Consider the following 25,740-nt stretch of genomic DNA (forward strand, 5'->3'; position numbering starts at 1 on the left):
TTATAGCCTAGCCTGCTTCAGCATGGACCTTGCTAGGAATCTACCAGCCCATATCATTACACAGATCCATTCTACTTGTGACATATCATATCTAAGGAGAAGACTACACAGTCTTTGCAAGGTCTGCAGTCAGATGCACAAAATTTAGATCTTGATTCACAAGACAATTAAAAGGTCTGACCGCTCTACGAAGCTTACATGAAAATTTAAAGAATATTTAGAGCCTGAAATTGTGAATTTTTTTGTAAATTATCTGAATTTTAGCTTCTCACAAGCTACCACTAGAGGGAGCTCAAGGACAAGTGTGTGCAGTATATGAATTCTATATAGAGACAAGTGAAAAATATGTTATTACTCTGGAAAAACTTAATACACAGAATTGTCTAGATAAACTGAAATATTTCCAGCAATTTAATTGAGAGAGAGACCGTACAGTACGTCATATTAAGTCTATGACTGAGGTAAGAATCACACAAATACCAGAGATGTCATCTTGCATTTCTAGATTACTAAGCAGTAGGGCTGAGCAGATCCGGACTGTAAAAGTCTGGATCCACACGGTTTCAAAGATGTCCGGGTGCCGGACCCGGGCCTAGGATACCAGGTGCACGATCCGGATCCGGCACTGGAGAAATTAATAAATAAAACAAGAGTTAAGTGAGAGTTTCATACTTACGGAGACTTGGTGTCATGGCGGCAAACTGCTTCGGGTCACGCATTCACTTCCTGTACTGCGCAGATTTCCGTGCTTTACCCGCCCACCGGACATCCTGTCGTCTGTGATTGGTTGCAGTCAGACGCGCCCCCAGCCTGTGACAGTGCCTGCCTTCAGTCATTGCTCATTGCGCTTAGTCATAGGCTACACTCACTGCCGGCGGTCGTTCTTTATGGCTGCTAGCTGTGAGATTTAGCAGAGCGGGATGCGCCGTCATAGGACCTCGCGTGGATTACTCTGGGCCTGCAGAGTGTTGGGGGTTAATAAAGTGGTGAAGGAGGGTATGTTTTTGTATTTTTTTTCCAAAGGATTTTTTTCTGTGTTTGTGTATATTCAGTGTTACTTATAGATTAGTGATGCAGGTATCTCATAGACACCTGTGCCATCACTAACCTGGGGCTTAGTAGCAGCTGTGCGCTGTTATTAAACCCTTATTACCCCTATTGCCACCGCACCAGGGCAATCGAGAACAGCTGGTAAAGCACCGGGACTGTCACATCTAATGGATGCGGCAATACTGGGCGGCTGCGGGCTGAGAATAGCAGCCCCCAGCCGGCATTATCTTGGCTGGGTATCAACATTGGGGGGGGCGCACGTCGTTTTTTTAAAATTATTTATGTGAATAAAAAAAAAAGAAGCTCTTAGGCCCGAGTCACCCTTGCGAGGGACTTGCACTAGTCTGACATTGCATTACCGGCACAGCCTCATACTCTTCTGACAGAAGTGTGCATGTGTTTCTAGGTACAAGGATGCTCATGTTCAGAGAGCGGCAGGCCGTGTCGGGTGATGTCATGCCATACTTGTACGACTCTACGTCGCATCATTGGCAGAGCCGCGCACACTTCTGACAGGAGCGTGCATGTGTTTCTGTCTACATGCGCGCTCACCATACTGACTCACAGACACTTGCACTGCTTTCCCTGCCCACCAGCCGTCCTGGCGACTGTGATTGGTTGCAGTCAGCTGACACGCTACCACTCAGGGTGAGGACACGTCTAACTGCAACTGACTCGCCCACCCCAGGGTTTTGGGACACCCGGTGTCGGGTCGGACTAGTCCGGGGGTAGTCAGTGGTGGCAGGGCCCGACTCCGTGACCCTGGCGGGGTCAACTAATATGGCATTGGTGGGGATGGTAATTAATAGTAAAGTTTGTAGAATATACGTGACGCCACATGTGGATTGCGACTAAGGAGCCGCCGCTGCTGGATGGGACCTCCGGGGCTGATGGATTAGCAGCTGGAATGGTTCTGCTCCCCACAGGTGGAGCGGTACCCCGGGGCAACCGTTGGTGCTTATTAAAGTCTATGGTACTTTTGTGGATGGTGCACTGCAGGGCGAAATAAAGGAGGCAACACCAGAGGGTGCAGTTTCAAGTTTTACTCACTGTTCCGTGGCTGCAGCGAACTGGTTGCCCACTGGTGTGCTGGGATCTCCTGTCAGGGACCTCCGCCGATCCCGGGTAGTTCTGAAAGTAAATGCCGGTGCACCCTTGGTTGTGTCTCTTTCCTAGACTGGCTTCAAAGCCTTGACCTTTATAGATAAACTCGTCTCGGCCTCCACTGTAGGTTATGGTCAAGAAGGCTTGCCTGGATGGAATCTTGCCCTCTTCCCAGGGGATCTACGGTGGGTTGTGGCCCGGGGCGCTTGCAACCACCCTGGGCCTTTGGTGTTTAACTTTGGAAATGTCTTTCTTTCCTTGGTCTCTAGGGACTGTCCCTGGATGCAGCCTGATCCCTCCACCCGATGTTCTAGTGGAACAGGCCACGAGCTTGAAAGCCTTCTGTGGCCCTGGAATCCTTTCTTTACTGTCTGTGGTGTCACCTGGGCCTAGCTGGGCCCCAGGGTCTCCACCAGGAAGCGTCTCTTCTGTCACTTTTCTGAGGTATCAACCTCCCTCTCCTTCTCCAACTCTCTGCTTCTTACTCCAACTCCAACTTCTAACAGACTAAACTTGACCTTCCTGTATCTGCTCTTACTTTCTGTTGGCTCCTCCCACTTTCCCTGTTGCTAGGCCCCACCCTATGGGAGAAGAGAAGGGTCTTACGGCCCCCCAGCATGCAGCATGGGGGTAGCTGCCACTATCCCCGGTCCCAAAATATGCCTAACAATGGGTGTAGTGTGAATTTGCCTGTGAACCGGCGTTTACCTCTGTCCTTACCCAGGATGGGACATCACACCTCTGGCTGAGGTGCAATGTCTCTGTGGCGACGGAAGCCTCAGGGGCGCCACACAACCAATTACACACACCGGTGGGCGGGCAAAACAGTGAATATTGAATTGTCGGCTCCGGAAGGGAAAAGCGTGACCCGGGTGGAGTTTGCCGCCATGACACAGCCTCGGTGAGTATACCGCACGCGCTCCTGCCCCCTATCCCTTCCACCAACATTTTTAATCTCCGGATTCTGGTCCCCATTAATTTATATGGGCACCAGATTCCAGAGCGGATCAGGTTTTTTTTAGTTTATTGAGCAGTGATCCGCCAGTCCCGTTTTTTTTGCCAGTACGAGCAGCTCTACTAAGCAGTCAAAAGGATTATCTAAATCACACGCTTCAAAATATTGAACTCTCAGCGAACAGCTTATAAAAGCATGTGCAGAAGGCTGCTAAGGTACAAGTAACCTTTGCGCAAAAGAAAACAGATAGTGGTGGAAACAGCTTCCAAGAAGTGGACAGAGATAGTGGTGAAAACAGCTTCCAAGAAGCGGACAGAGATAGTAGTGGAAACAGCTTCCAAGAAGCGGACAGAGATAGTGGTGAAAACAGCTTCCAAGAAGCGGACAGAGATAGTGGTGGAAAAAGCTTCTTGGAAGTGGACAGAGATAGTGGTGGAAACAGCTTCCAAGAAGCGGGAGACGGAAGCGGAAGCAGCATGCAAGAAGACTTAGGTGGAAGCGGAAACAGCACACAAGAGGGCAGAAATAGCGGCACTAGAGAAGGAATGTTAGCATGCCATAGCAAGGATAAAAGGTCATGGAACAAGCTATCAATGGGAGACAGACAGCATCAACCTAATAACCTAATCAAAATGGACGCAGAAGACTCTCTTAAGTGCACAAGAGACTATGTACTAACCAAAATAGTGCACCCCAGACATTTCTCCAAAGCAACAGGATGCAGATTCTTCCTCAGCTCTCAGTATTCAAGGTCAGTACAATGTGCTACCAATCCATCATCCTAAAATTCCTTCACGCACCAGAAGTTATCGGGCCCCTGCACCTCAGCAAACTCCAAACATTGACTCCTACAAGCAACCCAATATGCACAATACTACTGGTAACTACTGAGCTTTGACGCTGTGTGCACTTCTGGAGCCATTGCAGCCAAGCCAAGTATTGGCATGGCTGTGATTGGCCAATGAAATCACCATAAAAAATATAAATGATGTGGCCTACAAATGGAAGTTAAAGGGAACCTGTCACCTGTTTTTCGGCCTATAAGCTGCGGTCACCACCAGCGGGCTCTTATATACAGCATTCTAATGTGACGCCCTGGGCAAGCCAGGGGTCACAGGTCATCACACCACCACACCCTACACCCCAGTTAGGAACACCAAAGCTACCAAAATCCTTGTTGCCTTCCTCCAGGGGCTGATGTCCACACCAGGGGGTGGGCCAGGCGGTTGGCTCCGCCCACCGAGGAGTTCACAGCCCTGGAGGCGAGAGAACCAGGCAGTCAGCTCAGGGAAGAGCTGGAGTTCAGTTTAGGAGGAGAAAGTAGAAGGAAGTGAAGTGGAAAAAGAGGAAAGTAGGAGTAGTGACAGTTGTTAAAGCCTGAAGTTGGTCCGGGTGTGTACCCCGGGCTGAGAGACAGCAAGGTCAGCAGACGGCGGTGATTGTCCGCAGGGGTGACTGCTCGGAGGTTGCTGGAAGGACCGCGGACGGGTGGTGACCCGGTGGTCTGGAGCAGTGTACAAGGAACAGTCAGCACCAGGGCAGGGGCCTTTCGGATCCCGGCAAGGCTAGGAGTCGCCATAATTTGCCAAATCCGTCAGTGAAGGGGACGACTGTCTCCCAACAACTAAGTCCCGATTGAAGGCAACAGTCCAACCAGAACGGAGAGACACCGCCACCGCCAGGGCACCAGTTTCTCAGGGCCAGCGCCTGCGGGCAAAGTAGGGCTCCTCCGGCCTATATCCAAGCCGGGGAGCGGGTTACCGGTGGGAACCCATCGCAACCATCATCATCTTAGGTGCAGGAAAAGGGACCGTCACCGTCAACTACTGGGGAAAGCAAGTGCAGCCGTCCGTGGGAACCGTCTTTCCAGCCGTGTGTTTTACCGAGAACTGTGTCAACGTCTCAGGCTGAGTGAGTACCACAGTGCCGCAAGGCACAGCGCTGCCCCCGCGTCCCTGCACCCCACCAAGCCCTGCATAACCCACCTCATCACTGGGCCTCGGGACAACAACCCCCTACCCACGGAGGGGAGAACCAACAACTTCGCTGCTCCCTGTCATCAGTCCCCGGGATCCCCATACAGAGCAGCGGTGATGTCACCAAATCACCACAACCGTGGGTGGCGTCACGGACAATAAACAATCCCCTCACCCAAAAACCCCTTTCACTCACGGGCGAGGAGCGCCGCTCGAGACCCCCGGGATCCGGCCCACCGCTTGAGCCACCACAGAGCAGCAGCAGCTGGACCCGAGCAGTGGGGTGAGCGCAGTGCTGACACCCTCCTCCCCGCCCGCGACACTAACATACTGTATATAAGAGCCCAGGCCGCTGTGTCGAACATAAAAAACACTTTATAATACTCACCTAACGGTCACTCTGCATTGGATCTGAGTCAGATGGGCGTCTCCGTTGTCCGGTGCCGGCGCTGCCTCTTTCGGCCATCTTCGTCCTCCTTCTTCTGTAGCTGGGGTGCATGACGTGTCTACATCATCCACACTAGCCTGCATTGAGGTCCTGAGCAGGCGCACTTTGATTTGCCCTGAGCAGGGCAGATCAAAGTATTGTAGTGCGCCTGTGCGGGACCGGCGAGTGTGTATGACGTGGCATGCATCATGCACACAGGCTTCAAAAGGAGGACGAAGATGGCCGAAACAGGAGGCGCTGGCACCGGACAACGGAGACGCCCATATGACCCAACTCCACTGCAGCACGACCGTTAGGCGAGTATTATAAAGTGTTTTTTACGTTCCACATGCAAGCAACTTCTCCAAGTGAAGAGTATAACCCGCACTGGAGGAATGAGAGGTCCCACATTATAAAGGCCCTTAATTACCAGCTGGAGGAAAGGCTCCTCCAACCTGACAAGGAAACAGAAAAAAACCCTAAATCAAGCCCTTAAAGGGACAGCGTCCACTAATGTCTGGACGATCGCCGGGTACTTCTACACCTGGTCCCAACAGCCATACCTTCCAACTTTTAAAGAAGGAAAAGAGGGGCAAATTTTTAGGCCACGCCCCCTAACCACACCCATTTCACAGTCACGCCCATATCCACTCCCCATCCACACCCATTCAGCATGGACACGCAGGCAGCCGGCGGGCCTCCAGCATGGACACGCAGGCAGCCGGCGGGCCTCCAGCATGGACACGCAGGCAGCCGGCGGGCCTCCAGCATGGACACGCAGGCAGCCGGCGGGCCTCCAGCATGGACACGCAGGCAGCCGGCGGGCCTCCAGCATGGACACGCAGGCAGCCGGCGGGCCTCCAGCATGGACACGCAGGCAGCCGGCGGGCCTCCAGCATGGACACGCAGGCAGCCGGCGGGCCTCCAGCATGGACACGCAGGCAGCCGGCGGGCCTCCAGCATGGACACGCAGGCAGCCGGCGGGCCTCCAGCATGGACACGCAGGCAGCCGGCGGGCCTCCAGCATGGACACGCAGGCAGCCGGCGGGCCTCCAGCATGGACACGCAGGCAGCCGGCGGGCCTCCAGCACGGAGAGGCAGGCAGCCGGCAGGCAGCCGGCAGGCCCCAAGCATGGAGACACAGGCAGCCGGCGGGCTTCCAGCACGGAGACGCAGGCAGCCGGCGGGCCTCCAGCACGGAGACGCAGGCAGCCGGCGGGCCTCCAGCACGGAGACGCAGGCAGCTGGCGGACCTCCAGCACGGAGACGCAGGCAGCCACAGTGAGGCGGCCGGCCGCCCGCCTTCACAGACAGGCGGCGGGCCGCCCGCACAGACAGGCGGCGGGCCGCCCGCACAGACAGGTGGCCGTCCACCGCAGAGACAGGCGGCCGTCCGCCCGCACAGAGAGGCGGCGGGGGGCGCCCGCACAGACAGGCGGCGGGGGGGCGCCCGCACAGAGAGGCGGCCGTCCGCCCGCACAGAGAGGCGGCCGTCCGCCCGCACAGAGAGGCGGCCGTCCGCCCGCACAGAGAGGCGGCCGTCCGCCCGCACAGAGAGGCGGCCGTCCGCCCGCACAGAGAGGCGGCCGTCCGCCCGCAGAGAGAGGCGGCCGGCCGACCGCACAGAGAGGCTCCCGGCCGACCGCACAGAGAGGCTCCGGCCGGGGGGGGGGGGGATCAGCGCTGGGGAGATTCAGTTCACATACCTTAGCAGCAGCACAGAGACTAGTTTCGGGCAGCGCGCTCCTCTCTGTTATGTCACGTCACGTGTTAGGATGGTAGGAGGGAAAAGCAGTGAGGCGGGAAGAGAGTGGGTGGGCGGAGCCCGGGATACGGCCGTCCCGCCCGTGGCAACGGGACAAACAATGCAAAGCGTGATAGTCCCGCTGTATCCGGGACGGTTGGGAGGTATGCCAGCAGCAGCACCTGAAGGTCCAGACACATCCGTGACAGGAACCTTCGTTTAAGAGTAACTTGGTTTAAGAGCGTTTTGCAAGACAAGCAAAGCTTTTTACAAATTTGTAACTTGGTTTAAGAGCAATGATTTGCAAGAAGAGCAAATACTCATTGTGCACACTTCCGGTTCTGTCCTTTCACCACACTGACCCGCTCTGGAGGTAACTTTCTGTGCATATGTACGGTACACTGTATATTGTATACCATTGTACAGTATATACTATATACCGTGTTTTTCCAAAAATAAGCCCTCCCCCAAAAATAAACCCTAGCAGGGATTTTCAGCATTTTCGGAGAAAGGCTTAAATATAAGCCTTCCCCCGAAAATAAGCCCTAGTCGCGGATCTATAATGAAGTGTCCGTGCAGCTAAAAAAGATACAGATACTGCAGGACACTTCATTATAGACAGCGGCACCCGGCAATTACACTCACCTGACACTGAGCGGCAGGACCTGCAGTGATCACACACCCGCACACATCAGCTCTCACACACACACACACACACACACACACACACACACACCAGATCTCACACACAAACATCGGATTGCACACACAGATCGCACACATAATCAGATCGCACACACAAACATCGGATCACATGCAAACATCAAATCACACACACATCGGATCGCATACACACTCACCTCATCCAGCGACACCGATCTCTTCTCGCCAGCAGAATCCTGAGAGGCAGTGCAGTGCAGCGCAACAAACAGGACCTGCGGCCGGACACGTGACTTGCTCTCATTCCCTGCAGCCGTAAGTGCTGGATGTGATGTGTGTGTGTGTGTGTGTGATCAGCTGTGTGTCTGCGATCAGCTGTGTTTTTCTGTGATCGGCTGTGTGTGCCTGTGATCGGATGTGTGTATCTGTGATCGGCTGTATGTGCCTGTGATCGGATGTGTGTATCTGTGATCGGCTGTGTGTGCCTGTGATCGGATGTGTGTATCTGTGATCGGCTGTGTGTGCCTGCGATCTGCTGTGTGTGATCTGCTGTATGTGATCTGTTGTGTATATCTGCGATCTGCTGTGTGTGTGTGATCTGCTGTGTGTGTGTGATCTGCTGTGTGTGTGTGTGTGTGTGTGTGTGTGATCTGCTGTGTTTGTGTGTGTGATCTGCTGTCTGTGTGATCTGCTGTGTTTGTGTGTGTGATCTGCTGTGTTTGTGTGTGTGATCTGCTCTGTGTGCCTGCGATCTGCTGTGTGTGTCAGCTAGCAGCAGGGGAGAACGGCATGCAGCACTGACCGGAGATCACAGGAGGACCTGGGAACCACGCAGACGTCCTGGTCTGGTGAGTATGAGTCTCCTGGGAAGTGTGTGGGGGGGTGTCTGCTTTTTTGGGGGGGTAAACTTACCCCCAACCGTGTTTCTCCAAGAATAAGACCCCCTCTGAAAATAAGCCCTAGCGATTTTTTGGGGAGGCAAAAAAAATATAAGACAGTGTCTTATTTTTGGAAAAACACGGTAGCATGTCTATCAATTTTCATTTGTGGATATAGTATTGTACTTTCTTTCTGCTAACCAGTACAGCACATTGCTTGTACTGTATCTCTCATGCACCAACATTTTTATTGTATGCTAAAGTACAATTTAATTTGCTTTATATGTTTTTTACCGCACTGTACAGTATTTTGTATCAGTGTACTGTAATAATGTTATCTAAATACAGTACGTTATTTTGTATTGCTATAATAAGTTTGTATAAATACAATAAATATTTTTGGGTTGTGGAACGAATTGTCTGCATTTGAATTATTTCCTATGGGAACATTCGCTTTGATATAAGAGTAACTTGGTTTAAGAGCACAGTCCAGAAACCAATTATGCTCGTAATCCAAGGTTCCACTGTATTTCAAAGATTAAAGGGGTGTTCATACATTTATTAAATATCCTTAGGATCCCACTAATGGGATCAGCTTCGATCTGGAGAACATTTCTTGAGATAGATACGTTCTGAAAAAAAAAAATTAGTGCAAAAAATTTGATAAACAAAATAAGAAATGTGAGCTTTTTGACCCATCACATACCGTTTTTCCAGGAGCTGCTGTATGGTGAGATAAGCCCAGAGTCGCTCTGTAAAGTCACCAAAGATGTATTTCTGCTGTTTGTCCGCGTCATCCTCGCTTTGGAGTTGAACATTTTCGGTGTATTTCTTAGGTTCTTCAGCCTAGAAAAATATGGCTTTGAGTCACACGTCCAAATAATTTATATATATATATATTATATAATTTATGTTTTAATAGCAGTTAGTAGGGATTAGAGCGGGAGGGATGGGGAGGTGGGTGCAGAGAGGTAAGTCACCGGTGAGGGCAGCATTGGTACGTCTTGATTTACTTACCTCTAAACTTAAAAACATAACAAGAAGGCAAACCTTTGAGCTGCTTTCGACTTTACTGTTGTTTACTATTTTGTGAGTTAGCAAAATTTGATTCAATTTTTTATCCTGCTGTAATAAAGGTATATATTTATTAACAATGTCATATATAAATTTATATTGTGGAGAATATGCAGTGGAGAAGAAGGGAATTTTGTTTACTTACCGTAAATTCCTTTTCTTCTAGCTCCAATTGGGAGACCCAGACAGTGGGTGTATAGCTACTGCCTCTGGAGGCCGCACAAAGAACTACACTTAAAAGTGTAAGGCCCCTCCCCTTCTGGCTATACACCCTCCCGTAGGAGTACGGATTCCTCAGTTTTAGTACCAAAGCAAGAAGGAGGAAAGCCAATAACAGTTTCAAAAACAAATTCAATCCGATAACAAGATCGGAGAACTTAAGAAACAACATGAACAACATGTGCACCCGAAAAACGAAACCCTAAGAACAAATAGGGCGGGTGCTGGGTCTCCCAATTGGAGCTAGAAGAAAAGGAATTTACGGTAAGTAAACAAAATTCCCTTCTTCTTTTTCGCTCCTAATTGGGAGACCCAGACAGTGGGACGTCCACAAGCAGTCCCTGGGTGGGTAAAAAGATACCACATGAACGGGCTGTCAGACAGCCTCTTCCTACAGGTGGGCCACCGCCGCCTGAAGGACCTGTCTACCTAGGCTGGCATCTGCCGAAGCGTAGGTATGCACTTGATAGTGTTTGGTAAACGTGTGCAGACTCGACCAGGTAGCCGCCTGGCACACTTGCTGAGCCGTAGCCTGATGCCGCAATGCCCAGGACGCACCCACGGCTCTGGTAGAATGGGCCTTCAGTCCAGATGGAATCGGAAGCCCAGCAGAACGGTATGTGTGAAGAATTGGTTCCTTGATCCACCGCGCCAGGGTGGATTTGGAAGCTTGCGATCCCTTATGCTGACCAGCGACTAGGACAAAGAGCGCATCAGAACGGCGTAGAGACGCCGTGCGAGAAATGTAAATCCTGAGTGCTCTCACCAGGTCCAACAGATGTAAACCCTTTTCAAATTGGTGAACTGGATGCGGACACAAAGATGGCAAAGTGATATCCTGATTGAGATGAAAGGAAGAAACCACCTTGGGAGAAAACTCTGGAATTGGACGCAGTACTACCTTGTCTTGGTGAAACACCAGGAAGGGAGATTTGCAAGATAACGCCGCTAGCTCGGACACTCTTCGAAGAGACGTGACCGCCACAAGAAAAACTACCTTTTGTGAAAGCCGAGAAAGGGAAACCTCTTTCAAAGGCTCGAAAGGCGGCTTCTGGAGAGCAATGAGAACCTTGTTCAGATCCCAGGGTTCCAATGGCCGTCTGTAAGGAGGAACGATATGAGAAACTCCTTGGAGAAACGTGCGTACTTTAGAAAGCCGTGCCAAGCGCTTTTGAAAGAATACGGATAGCGCGGAGACTTGACCCTTAAGAGAGCTAAGCGACAAACCTTTTTCCAACCCAGACTGCAGGAAGGAAAGAAAAATTGGCAATGCAAATGGCCAGGGAGAAAACCCTTGAGCCAAGCACCACGCTAAGAATATCTTCCACGTCCTGTGATAGATCTTAGCTGAGGATGGTTTTCTAGCCTGTCTCATTGTGGCAACAACTTCATGAGATAAACCTGAGGCCGCTAGGATCCAGGACTCAATGGCCACACAGTCAGGTTCAGGGCCGCAGAATTCAGATGGAAAAACGGCCCTTGAGACAGCAAATCTGGACGGTCTGGTAGTGTCCACGGTTGGCCTACCGTGAGATGCCACAGATCCGGGTACCACGACCTTCTTGGCCAATCTGGAGCGACGAGTATGGCTCGATGGCAGTCGGACCTGATTTTTCGGAGAACTCTGGGTAACAATGCTAGAGGTGGGAACACATAGGGGAGTCGGAATTGCGACCAATCCTGAACCAAGGCGTCTGCCGCCAGTGCTCGGTGATCGTGAGACCGTGCCATGAAAACTGGGACCTTGTTGTTGTGCCGTGACGCCATCAGATCGACGTCCGGCGTCCCCCAGCGGCAACAGATCTGCTGAAACACGTCCGGGTGAAGGGACCATTCTCCTGCGTCCATGCCCTGGCGACTGAGAAAGTCTGCTTCCCAGTTTTCCACGCCTGGGATGTGAACTGCGGATATGGTGGACGCTCTGCTTTCCACCCACGTCAAAATCCGCTGGACTTCTTGAAAAGCTTGGCGACTGCGTGTTCCCCCTTGGTGGTTGATGTACGCCACCGCCGTGGAATTGTCCGACTGAATCCGAATCTGCTTGCCTTCCAGCCATTGTTGGAAGGCTCGCAGGGCAAGATAGATTGCTCTGATTTCCAGAACATTAATCTGCAGGGTGGACTCTTCCTGAGTCCACGTCCCCTGAGCCCTGTGGTGGAGAAACACCGCTCCCCACCCTGATAGGCTCGCATCCGTCGTGACCACAGCCCAGGACGGGGGAAGGAACGACTTTCCCTGTGACAATGAGGTGGGGAGAAGCCACCAACGCAGAGAGTCCTTGGCAGTCTGAGAGAGGGAGACAGTCCTGTCGAGGGACGTCGATTTCCCATCCCATTGGCGTAGAATGTCCCATTGTAGAGGGCGCAGATGAAACTGCGCGAACGGGACTGCCTCCATTGCTGCTACCATCTTTCCTAGGAAATGCATGAGGCGCCTCAGTGAGTGCGACTGGCTCTGAAGGAGAGATTGCACTCCAGTCCGTAGCGAGCACTGCTTGTCCAGTGGAAGCTTCACTATCGCTGAGAGAGTATGAAACTCCATGCCAAGATAAGTCAGAGATTGGGTCGGGGTTAGATGAGACTTTGGAAAGTTGATAATCCACCCGAAACTCTGGAGAGTGTCTAGTGCCACCTTCAGACTGTGCTGGCATGCCTCTTGAGAGGGTGCCTTTATAAGCAGGTCGTCTAGATACGGGATGACCGAGTGACCCTGCGAGTGCAGAACAGCTACTACTGCTGCCATGACTTTGGTGAAGACCCGGGGGGCTGTTGCCAGACCGAAAGGTAACGCTACGAACTGCAGGTGTTCGTCGTGTATGACGAAGCGTAGGAAACGCTGATGCACTGGTGCAATCGGCACGTGGAGATACGCATCTTTGATATCTATTGATGCTAGAAAATCTCCTTGAGACATTGAGGCTATGACGGAGCGTAGGGATTCCATCCGGAACCTCCTGACTTTTACGTGTCTGTTGAGCAACTTTAGATCCAGGACGGGTCGATACGATCCGTCCTTTTTTGGGACCACAAACAGATTGGAGTAAAAACCGTGACCTTGTTCCTGAAGAGGGACGGAGGTCACCACTCCTTCCGCCTTTAGAGCGGCCACCGCCTGCAACAGAGCATCGGCTCGGTCTGGTGGTGGAGAAGTTCTGAAGAAACGAGTTGGCGGACGAGAACTGAACTCTATCCTGTACCCGTGAGACAGAATATCCCTCACCCAACGGTCTTTGACGCGTGACAGCCAAATGTCGCCAAAGTGGGAAAGCCTCCCACCGACCGCGGGTGTGGGAATCGGAGACTGCAAGTCAGGAGGACGCCGTCTTGGCAACGGTTCCTCCGGCTGTCCTTTTTGGGCGTGACTGAGACCTCCAAGAATCTGAGCGTCTCTGGTCTTTTTGAGTCTTTTTTGACGAGGCGAATTGGGACCTGTCCGGTCCTCGAAAGGACCGATAACCAGACTGACCCTTCCTCTGTTGGGGTTTGTTTTGTCTGTGTTGCGGTAAGGATGAGTCCTTACCCTTGGAGTGTTTGATGATTTCATCCAAACGCTCTCCAAACAATCGGTCACGAGAAAAAGGCAAATTGGTTAAGCACTTCTTGGAATGAGAATCTGCTTTCCAATGTCTCAACCACAGGGCCCTACGCAAAACAACGGAGTTGGCTGACGCCACTGCCGTGCGGCTTGTAGCGTCAAGAACAGCATTAATCGCGTACGACGCGAATGCCGCCATTTGCGAGGTCAATGGTGCTACCTGCGGGGCAAATGCACGTGTGACTGAGTCGACTTGCGCAAGCCCGGCTGAGATAGCTTGGAGTGCCCATACGGCCGCAAAAGATGGCGCTAACGACGCTCCAATCGCTTCATAGATGGATTTCAGCCAGAGCTCCATCTGCCTGTCAGTGGCATCTTTAAGTGCCGCTCCATCTTCAACTGCAACCAAGGATCTAGCTGCAAGCCTGGAAATTGGAGGATCCACTTTTGGACACTGGGTCCAACCCTTGACCACCTCAGGGGGAAAAGGATAGCGTGTATCTTTAAGCCGTTTAGAAAAACGCCTTTCAGGATAAGCGTGGGGTTTCTGGATTGCGTCTCTAAAGTCAGCGTGGTCCAGAAAAGTGCTTAATGTACGCTTAGGGTATCTGAAATGGATTCTCTCGTGCTGCGAAGCTGACTCCTCTACAAGAGGAGCTGGTGGGGAAATATTTAACATCTTATTGATGTTAAATATAAGATCATTAACTATGGCGTCACCATCTGGTGTATCTAGATTGAGAGCGGTCCCAGGATCAGAATCCTGATCAGTTACGTCCGCCTCATCACCCATAGATTCATCTCGCTGGGATCCTGACCATTGAGATGAATGTGAAGGCCCGTCATAGCGAGCCCGCTTAGGCTGCCCGGGGCCATCGTCCGAGTCAGAGTCTTCACCCTGAGGTGTATGTGCCCGTCCCGGAGCTTGGAGATAATTCAGCTGAGGGGGACCAGGGGGCAATGATTGCACAGTGTCCGTGGCCTGAAGTACAGGCCTAGCTCGCAATGTGTCAAGAATTTGTGACATAGTGAGAGACATTCTGTCAGCAAAAGCTGCAAACTCAGTTCCTGTCACCTGGACAGCATTCACAGGTGGTACACCCTGGGTCACGTCCAGCAGAGGTCCCGACTGTGCAAGCGCCGCAGGGGCCGAGCACTGCACACAATGGGGGTCCGTGGAGCCTGCCGGTAGAAAAGTCCCACATGCGGTGCAGGAAGCATATAATGTCTGTGCCTTGGCACCCTTGCGTTTTACGGACGACATGCTGCTGGCTCTCTGCAATGTGAGAGAGTCTATAGCCAAAGGGCGACCAGCGCTATGCAATACAAAGTATTTGTAGAAACAAAATACTAAGAATACTACTGGCACAAGAGGGGGTGAGCCCTGAGGGCTGCTTACCGCCCGCTGAATAGCGGGTAAGAGGCGCAGAATTCCTTGTCTGGGTCTCCCCGGCTCCCCTCTGCAGCTCAGCGTGTCAGCAGGAATGGCTGCCGGCGTCTGTGGAGAGGGGCGGTCCGTGGGAGTTCCTAAACAAAAGTGCGGGAAACAGTGTCCCCTCTGTGCCGATTGTGAGGGCTGGAGTATGTAAAAACGACTCCAGCCCTCGGCGCTGATGCACTGACCAGCGTTCCGCCCCTCTCCTGACTGGCAGGTCTGGGGGCGGGAACGAACGGAAGCAGGCCGCAAAAGCCGGGGACTCGAGTTATCAGCGCGGCCGCCGTAAAAGCGCGGCCCGCGCTGAAGTCCCCGGCGCACCACAAGTGCCAGCCGCGCCGCAGTCCCAGCGGCCGGCGCGACCGATTCCCAGAAGTGTGCCTGCTTCAGCGAAGCTGAATGAGGCCATGGCACAAGCGCCGCAGCGCTGATGTCCCCGGCGCACTACAACACCCAGCATGCTGCGGTGTGAGCGCCAAATGCACGGGGACACAGAGTACCTTGAGGAAGCAGGGCCATGTCCCTGATGTACTCCGCTCCATCCAGCATCTTCTCCAGGGGCTGTAGATGGAGCACGGTCTCAGTGCCTGGAGACCAGTAAATCCCACTTCACCCAGAGCCCTGTAAAAAGGGATGGGGAAGGAATCAGCATGTGGGCTCCTGCCGCCGTACCCGCAATGGGTACCTCAACCTTACAAACACCTCCGACATACAGTGGGGTGAGAAGGGAGCATGCTGGGAGCCCTGTATGGGCCCTCTTTTCTTCCATCCGACATAGTCAGCAGCTGCTGCTGACTAAAAACAATGGAGCTATGCGTGCGTGTCTGACCTCCTGCGCACAAAGCTAAAACTGAGGAATCCGTACTCCTACGGGAGGGTGTATAGCCAGAAGGGGAGGGGCCTTACACTTTTAAGTGTAGTTCTTTGTGCGGCCTCCAGAGGCAGTAGCTATACACCCACTGTCTGGGTCTCCCAATTAGGAGCGAAAAAGAAAACAATATTATGTGTAATAGATGTGATTTTGGGTTTGTGCATTGCACATAATAATATTGTATTATATTCTCCACAATATAAATTTATATCTGACATTGTTAATAAATATATACCTTTATTACAGCTGGATAAAAAATTGAATCAAATTTTGCTAACTTACAAAATCAAATGTGTGGCTAAAAAGGCAGTTACATTATCTAACCTCCTAGCACCGAGCATGGTAAACGAAATTCCTCCCAAAAAACCTACATGGCTTAGGCTAAGTTCATACATCAGTTTTTTTCCGTCAGCCAGAATCCGGTATTTGTGTCCCGCAACGGATCCGGCAAAATTTGTGAAAAAACTGATGCATCCGTTTTTTCATCCGGTGCATCCGGTTTTCTGTCCGTTTTTTGCCGGTTCCGTTTTTTTGTTAATTTTTTTTTAACCCTAAACCTATACATTAAAAAAAAAGGGAGAAAGTTCAGCTCACCGTTACTGCCATACACCGCTCCCCGCCTGGATCCAGTGCACAGAAGGCTCCACTGCCAAGTATCCTGAGAAGTGTATCAAAGTAAATCCAGCGCAATCCGGGGGTATATTAAAAATCCAAGGTTTATTAGAAATTATCCATTAAAATACAGCGGTTTGGCAGCAATAATGCAGGGGGATATACCTCATAGAACTACGCGTTTCGACACAGTCTTAAAGGTACTTTACATGCTGCGACATCGCTAGCGATATTGTTAGCAACGTGAAATTCTAGATCGCAAGTGCGATCTTTTGAGATCGCACATGCGTAAAATGACCTATGTGCGATCTCGAAAGATCGCACTTGCGATCTAGAATTTCACATCGCTAACGAGATCGCTAGTGATGTCGCAGCATGTAAAGTACCCTTTAGTCTTGTTCAAAACAAGACTAAATGGGGCTTTACACGCTGCGACATCGCTAATGCGGAGTCGTTGGGGTCACGGAATTTGTGACGCACATCCGGTCGCTTTAGCGATGTTGCTGCGTGTGACACCGATGAGCGATTTTGCATCGTTGCAAAAACGTGCAAAATCGCTCATCGGTGACATGGGGGTCCATTCTCGATTTATCGTTACTGCAGCAGTAACGATGTAGTTCGTCGCTCCTGCGGCAGCACACATCGCTATGTGTGACGCCGTAGTAACGAGGAAGCTCTCCTTACCTGCCTCCCGGCCGCTATGCGGAAGGATGGAGGTGGGCGGGATGTTCGTCCCGCTCATCTCCGTCCCTCCGCTTCTATTGGGCGGCGGTTCAGTGACGCTGCTGTGACGTCGCGGTGACGCTGAACGAACCGCCCCCTTAGAAAGTTCGCCGGTCACAGCGACGTCGCCGGGCAGATAAGTATGTGTGACAGGTCTGGGCGATGTTGTGCGGCACGGGCAGCGATTTGCCCGTGTCGCGCAACAGATGGGGGCGGCCGGGTACCCACACTAGCGATATCGGGACCGATATCGCAGTGTGTAAAGTAGCCTTAAGACTATGTGTCGAAACGCGTAGTTCTATGAGGTATATCACCCTGCATTATTCCTGTCAAACCGCTGCATTTTAATGGATAATTTCTAATAAACCTTGGATTTTTAATATACCCCGAGGATCGCGCTGGATTTTCTTTGATAAACCTATACAGGTTTGGTGTCTACGAACTCACACTGACCTGAGGCATCACACTCACACCTCATAAGTTTATGATTAAGGACTCTGTATGTTTTTAAAAATGAAGTCCGAAACGCGTTAAGTTCCCATTTTGATTCCTTAAACACCTCGGTCTTCACGTTTTTGTTATTTTTAATTATTCAAAATAAAGCTTTGATGTTTTTATCTAACAAGAAAAATTGTGCTGGATCCTTCATCTATATTTTTTCCTTGGCGTACATAACCGGTTGGGACTCACCGACGGATCCAAGGCACCCGTAAGGAGTATCAGTATTGATGCAGGTGAGCTGAGAATTTTTCCTTTTTCCTTCACTGGCTATTAGCCGAAACATGTTGGATTTCTCTTGATGTGATCATGATTTTTAGACTTTTTTAATAGTTTTACCCTTCTGGAGTGCTGGAGACTATATTCTATTTTATCTGTGAACTAAATGCTCTCACCTGAGGTAAGGTCACTGACTTTACTGAGGTCAGGTTACCTGTGATCACAGGTGGAGGACCATGGGAACCTCCAGCTGGGACCACAAATAACCTAAGTGACGTCACCGTTCATCACGCAGCTCAGTCTCTGCCTGAAGATCATAGCGGACGGTCATTGTTCTATGGCCCCATACTGTGCCTTCAGATGTAGCAGAGCTGGAATCGTCATGGGACCTCTTGAGGATTACGTTGGACCTGGGTGTTTTTAGGGTTAATAAAATTGGTGAAAGAGGGTGTTTTTTTGTATTTTATTTCAAATGAAGGATTTTTTCAGTGTTTGTATTTATTTCTTTTCACTTACATATTAGTAATGGGAGATCTCAGACTCCTCCCATTACTAATCTAGGGCTTAGTGGCAGCTTTGGCTGTTATTAACCCCTTATTACCCCAATTGCAACCACACCAGGGCAATTGGGAAGAGCAGGGTAAAGTTCTGGGATTGTCACATTTAATGGATGCGACAATCTATGGTGGCTGCAGGCTGCTATTTTTAGGCTGGAGGGATCCAAAAAGCATGGGTCTCCCCAACCTGAGAATACCATCCCCCAGCTGTCAGGCTTTATCATGGCTGGGTATCAAAATTGGGGGGACCACACAATGTTTTTTTTAATTATTTATTTAGATTAAAAAAAGACAAAAACGTCGCATGCAGTTCCTCTTATTTTGTTACACAGCCAAGATAAGCACACGGCTGGGGGCTGCAATCTGTAGCTGTATGCTTTATATATATATATATATATATATATATATATATATATATATATATATATATATATATATATGCTTTATCTGTGCTGGGTATCATAATATGGGTGAACCAAAAAACTATTAATTTATTTATTGTTGTACCATGATAGTGACCCACATACAGGATCTGTGTTGCAGTCAGACGCTGTCACACATTCAGGGGGCTCGTCTGACTACAACGACAGGACTGTCGGTGGGTGGGGGAAGCAGTGAATATGTATGAGGCTAATAAGCGGCCCTGGAAAAAGAATGAGTGGCCCGGAAGCAGTTACAGCCGCACTGGAGACTCGGTGAGTATAGTGCACTTGCTTTATTTTCATTTTTCCTTTATTTTTAATTTTTTTTAAATTCTCTTAGTTGCTGGACCCCGATCATTAGACGGATTTCCCTGAGAATTCCGGGCCCGGGTTCGGCACCTGGATACTTTTGAAACCGCGTGGATACAGACTTTTACAGTCCGGGTCTGCCCATCACTAGGTAACTTTTGTCTTCCCACAGATAAACAAGATTTACACATATTGATTAAAACTAGAGATAATGATTCATCAAAATGTCTGCATAATATAACTTTCAAATATTGGATTTAAATCTAATGTTTCCAAAATACTTATGTCTTTATTTTATGTACAAAAAATATAACTTACAATTAAAAAAATGTAAAAGATATTATGTTTTGTTAATAATACTGTTCAACCAAATGTTATTTTATAGAAAAAGTAACATTTTCCATATAAAGCACACAATTTTACTTACCCCTTCAGCCTTTACATCCACAAAAAATGAGTTCAAGTCGTTATCTGTTACACGTCCGGCAACGACAATTTCACTCCCTTCAAAGTAATGTTTGAAGCTGTTCTCGGTGAGATCAGCGATGGCGTTCTCAGGATACTGCATCTCTATGTTAATCAGTGTAGGATTTGCAATTTCATTATAGAAGCCCTAAAGTGCAAAAAATAAAAGGGCAAAAATAAAAAAAAGCATGTGTCGTCCACATTCCGTGTTTATAAAAATAGAGATTACCTTGGCATGGTTTTGGGGCTCTTTTGTATTGATCAATACAATTGCTAAACATCTCTTGTATTCCTATTATTCATAGCAGTTATGCATATTCCATTTTCAAGTTTTTTCAGATAGTTCATTGTATTTTTCATTCTAGTATTCCCATAGAAGTTCTGCTTTTCATTATTTCCCCATACATTGTGACTAGTGTGCAGCTCTTTACCTTATTGTATAGTTACATGTTTTTGAGTTTTGCACCTTGTTCACACCATTGGTGTTCCAGACGTACATTCTTTAATTTGTATGCACTTTCTGCCTGCGAACCCTGCCCCTCCCATAGCCATGTGTTTCATTTCACATATATAGCTTGGTCCTTTGCTTCCCATACAGAGCACGTTTTTTAACTGCAGGTGAGCTTACACATAAGTTAGGGACCCCAAAAATTACCTTGGCGTGGTTTTGGGGCTCTTTTGCATTGAGCAATAAAATGGCTAAACATCTCTTGTATTCCTATTATTCATAGCAGTTATGCATATTCCATTTTCACGTTTTTTCATAGTTCATTGTATTCTTCATTCTAGTATTTTGAGGCGAAACATAGCATGCCTGAGGCCGAAACAAAGCATGCCTCTAAAGCGAAAAATAACATGACTCTAAGGCGAAACATAGCATGCCTCTGAGGCGAAACATAGCATGCCTCTGAGGCGAAACATAGCATGCCTCTGAGGCAAAACATAGTATGCCTCTGATCCGAAACATAGCATGCCTCTAATGCGAAACATAGCATGCCTCTGAGGCGAAACATAGCATGCCTCTGAGGCGAAACATATCATGGTGCAGCTCGACCCAGGCGCAAGACAGAAGGGGTCCCCTGCCCAAGATATATTAAGACAAGTATGTAACTTTAAGAAACATTACCTGTAACTGCAAGTCTGCATCCGAATCCTCATATATGCGACGGGCGATTCCTGAGTTTTCTAGAGCTAACTTTTCCAGAAAGGCATAATCAACTCCAGAGCCAAAACCAAGACTGTACACGGTGTATTTCCCGTCATTAGCTTTTTTTACATTCTCTTGGATTTTTGAAGGGTTCGATTCACCTAAAAGTAAAAAGATATTCACACATTACACCGGTATTTCTGAAAGATAAGTAATGTTTTGCAAGGCGACTAAGTTGCAAATAGTGAAAAATAGCATAACTTTCTTAAAAAAGGAAAAACAATTGTTTTGGGTGCTTCTAACAGTCAAAATAGGAGTTAAAAAGGCTTCGGGAGTCAGTTTGACAACAATGATGTATGCATGATTGTTTGCAGTGCCAATATTGCCAAGTGTTCCCATGAACTGAACCACAAAAAGGGCAGGGTAGAAGGCATGAAGGGGAAGTCTGTGATGAAAAGGAGGTATGGAGACCCCTTGCGAGGGAGAGTAGGCATGGGTGTAGTATATCAAATATTGGGAGGCATGGAGGGCAGTCTATGAGAACAGAGGCACTTGGAGGGCAAAGTGTTGTGGAGGCAGCATGGGGAGCAGTAGTAGACATGGGGTAGTTAGCAAGTATAGTGTGCATGAAGGGCAGTCTGTGAGAAGAAAGGCATTTGGAGGGCAATGTGTTGTGGAGGCACCATGGGGAACAGTAGAAAGCATAGGGATAGTATATCAAGTATAGTGTGCATGGAGGACAGTCTGTGAGAAGAAAGGCACATGGAGGGCAATGTGTTGTGGAGGCAGCATGGGGAACAATAGTAGACATGGGGATAGTATATCAAGTATACTGGGCATGGAGGGTAGTCTGTGAGAAGAAGGGCACATGGAGGGCAATGTTTTGTGGACACAGCATGAGAAACAATAGTAGATATGGGGGTAGTATATCAAGTATAGTGTGCATGGAGGGCAGTCTGTGAGAAGAAAGGCACTTGGAGGGTAATGTGTTGTGGGGGCAGCATGGGGAACAGTAGTTGACATGTGGGTAGTATATCAAGTATAGAAGGGATGGAGGGCAGTCTGTGAGAAGAAGGGTACATGGAGGGCAATGTGACGTGGAGGCGCATGGGGAACAGTAGTAGACATGGGGGTAGTATATCAAGTATAGAAGGGATGGAGGGCAGTCTGTGAGAAGAAGGGTACATGAAGGGCAATGTGACGTGGAGGCGCATGGGGAACAGTAGTAGACATGGGGGTAGTATATCAAGTATAGAAGGGATGGAGGGCAGTCTGTGAGAAGAAGGGTACATGAAGGGCAATGTGACGTTGAGGCGCATGGGGAACAGTAGTAGACATGGGGGTAGTATATCAAGTATAGGGGTCATGGAAGGCAGTCAGTGAGAAAAAGGGCACATGGAGGGCAATGTGTCGTGAAGGCAACATGGCAGACAGTAGTAGACATTGGGGTAGTGTATCAAGTATAAGGGTCATGGAGGGCAGTCTGAGAAGAAGGGTGCATAGAGGGCTATTTGTCATGAGCGAAACATTGGAAACAGTAGTAGACATGGGGGTAGTATATCAAGTATGAGGGGCATGGAGGGTAGTCTGTGAGCAAAAGGGCACATGGAGGGCAATGTGTTGTGGAGGCAACGTGGGGGACAGTAGTAGACATGGGATAGTATATCAAGTATAGTGGGCATGGAGGGCAGTCTGTGAGAAGAAAGGTACTTGGAGGGCAATGTGTCGTGGAGGGAGCACGGGGAACAGTATATGAGTGACGTGGGCGTTTACTGCAATCTATGATGGAAGAAAAGAGGTACTATTACTGTATGAGGCCTAAAACACACTTCCGCAAAAAAAACGTACGTGTCTCACGGTCCGTTTTTCGGGTCCGTGTTCCGTTTTTTAGGGGCATTTCTCCGTTATGTATGGCATCCGTGTGATGGCGTATGCAAGCCGTGTGTGCGTGTGGAATGTCCGTATTGACATAAAATACATACGTGTGCTGTCCGTGCGCTGTCCGTTTTTAAAGGCCCGCATTCTTACCCAATTAACGATTATAATCATTCATCATGAGATCCTGGTGTTGTTGTTTGCTTTCAAATGACCTGATAGATTGGAAACAAGTGTTTCAGATTTTGTGATGAAAAACGGACACGGACGATACGTGCTGAACACGGACATACTCTGTGTGTGTGGTCCGTGCAGGCACGGACCCATAGACTATAGCGGGTTCGTGCCTGCGTGCTGCCAGCCAAAAACGGACATGTCGTCCGTGTAGAAAAGCGCACACACGTACTTACCACACGGACACACGTTCCGTGTGATTTTACGTGTGTGTGCCATCTACCATTGAATAACATGGGTCTCCGTGTCTCCGGTACGTGCAAATACGTACCGCACATGTACAAAAAAAACGGATGTGTGTTGCGGGTCTGAGGGAGAAAGGGGGCACTATTTGTGTTTGGAAAGCAAGCAGCCAAAAATTGTTCCAAATTCTGCACAGATGAATTTTGGTTTGGAGTAGTATTCATAGCCGGTTAGGCCTAATGGAGAAAAAAGGGAAAACAAAAGGATCTAACGGAGAAGACATCACTTGTGAATGATTGTATTTAAGTATACGGTATTCACCTATACGGTCTGTGGAGCGCCTGTATAGAATTGGTGTCTATCATTATATGGTCCCCCAGGAGTACGAGCATGTGAGGTGGAGAGATAAGCCGCTACTCCTGCTCATGTACCTTATTGTGTGGTTGAACATGTGGCATGGTTGGCTCCAATAAGCTGCCTCGATACTTATTCCTCTATTCATCAAGGCCTTCATTTTATATGCCCCTTTTAATGAGGGGAATGCAGCATGATTAATATGAGCACGACGCATAATGAATTTGGTACATCTCATCAGTGGTGTGCGCCACGACAGAATTGTTACCCAAGTCAGGGGCTCGTGTAACAATTGTGGAGTAGCCACCACGTTTTCTTTAGTCTGTCAGTAAGACGTTACCATGACCCATTCCACTTAAGCTCCTCCGCAGCTTCGCTCACTCTGGAAGATTTCCCGAAAGTGGCATGTAGACGCCAAAAGTCATAATTATTTTGAGCATTAAACAAAAATGTTGAGTCTTTTCAAAGCCACCCGGTTAGTTTATGATCCTGCTCAGACATCCTGCTAAACAGCTAAGGATTCCGAAAATTGGAGAAGCGGCAGTGTGTCCCTCTACTCACAGCCTGCTTGTGGTCCCCTAAATGTGACAATGCGGGGGACTTGAAATAAAGGGTAGAAGGGGATGCGTAACCAGAAAGAAGAGTCTCCTTACCTGTTACCTAAGGCAAAGAGACCAAGCAAGTAGGCCGCAAGAATCTAGAACACCTAAGAGACATAAGGCTGTCTTGTGAGGGAACTATCCAATACCCTCAACACACGACTTTATTATTTTCAACTAGAGGACATCTCTTAGCATACATTTTTTTATACATGGTAAGCCTCTTTATTTAAATATTATTTTTTTTTAGAAAATAATATAACCTCGTGGTCAGTGTTTTTGTCATGGGTGTGTCACGGGTGACAGTCAGTCATGTGGTTTCTGGCAATAGAAGGTCACAGCATTTGTCTGTGCAGAATGTTCCCTGACTTTCTAGTGTTCCTGCTGTTACTATTCATACCTATAGCTAGCTTTCCTGCTGGATTCATCTCTCCCCCTTTTGGACCCAGCAGTACCTCGCCTCCCACCCAGCTGCTGATCATCAGTATTCCCTTGGTGCTTATGTGACGCCCTGGCCTATCAGGTCATCACAGGGTATTGTGCAATCTGCCCTTCTGCACAGTGTCCACCTCCTCCTTGGTTACGGGTCCCTGACCTTTGGGGTTGCCAAGAACAAGCTAATCAAAATCCTAGGAACACTCTGCACCACACCCACCAGACACACCAGTGGACAACCTGAAGGGAATAGGGTCGCCTACTTGGGGGGTTAAGGGGAGGTCAGGAGTGTCAGGAGTAGTTCAGTTGTGAAGTGACCCTCAAGAGGAGAGGTCAGGAGCTGGGCTCCTTGAGACGACTAGGTGGCAGACGTTGGTCTGGGCCTGGTAGGAGCAGGACCCCGGTCACAGGGAATCGTGACAAGGGGCACGGACTGTCAAGGAGGACAGCCGTCGGCCTTGTGCCATCACCGGGCATGGGCCAGGGCACGACGGGGTACGTGGACCCCAGGCCAGGAAGTAGCTTCAGGCATCCTGGTAATTTACCCGACGAGGACGGTGCCTTCAAGATCCGTTCTCCACCTGCTCCAAAATTGGGGTACTAGCGCAACGCGGGTTATAGGACTTTCCCACTTCATGGTCCAGAAAATCCCAAGCGTGAACCCTGAGAGCAAGCTCACTCAGTTAGCTACACTGGTGAGCGGGACCCGACTAGTTTTATGCTAAAGGCACCAGTTAGAAGAAAAGGTGCCAAGGAAAAGGTCACAGGCTAACAGGCAACACAAACGGGCACGGGATCCAGGCGTGCTCCCTCCAAGCGGCAGCGGTGTCAAGAACTTTGGTTTACCACAGTTGTCGGTTTCAGCGTTATTGGACTGAGTGAGTACATAAGTGACCCTTACTGTCCCAACGCCACCTCCCCGTCACCCTCATCGAGTCCCGGGGCATCCCCCCTACCCGTGGAGGGGTTAAACACCTGGCTGCCCACACCATCGCCACCGGGTACTCCCAACTGCAGCGGTGGTACTCCACCTTACCACACATCATGGATGGCGTCCCTCGAGCCACCGCAGATTCGGATCCGAGCAGCAGCGGCAGGCTGCTGATGCGGGGGCGGCACACTTATATACTTCCTTCCTTCCTTGGACTGGTGCTGGTGATATTATTCAGTTTATTCAAGCC

General features: G+C 49.5%; 1 protein-coding gene across 2 annotated transcripts in view; it reads right to left on the reverse strand.

Moving 5' to 3' along the window:
- LOC142249820 (inter-alpha-trypsin inhibitor heavy chain H3-like) overlaps nucleotides 1-25,740 on the reverse strand; it is a 135,260-nt gene that overhangs the window by 48,304 nt on the left and 61,216 nt on the right. For both annotated transcript variants that reach the window (XM_075321729.1, XM_075321730.1), the window contains exons 11-13: nucleotides 20,859-21,040; nucleotides 19,695-19,880; nucleotides 9,501-9,640 (exon numbers count right to left, since the gene is read on the reverse strand). In XM_075321729.1, the coding sequence (XP_075177844.1) occupies nucleotides 9,501-9,640; nucleotides 19,695-19,880; nucleotides 20,859-21,040 (508 nt within the window). The remainder of the gene's footprint in view (nucleotides 1-9,500; nucleotides 9,641-19,694; nucleotides 19,881-20,858; nucleotides 21,041-25,740) is intronic.

The sequence above is a fragment of the Anomaloglossus baeobatrachus genome, chromosome 8 (genome assembly GCF_048569485.1).
Source record: "Anomaloglossus baeobatrachus isolate aAnoBae1 chromosome 8, aAnoBae1.hap1, whole genome shotgun sequence".
Classification (NCBI taxonomy): domain Eukaryota; kingdom Metazoa; phylum Chordata; class Amphibia; order Anura; family Aromobatidae; genus Anomaloglossus; species Anomaloglossus baeobatrachus.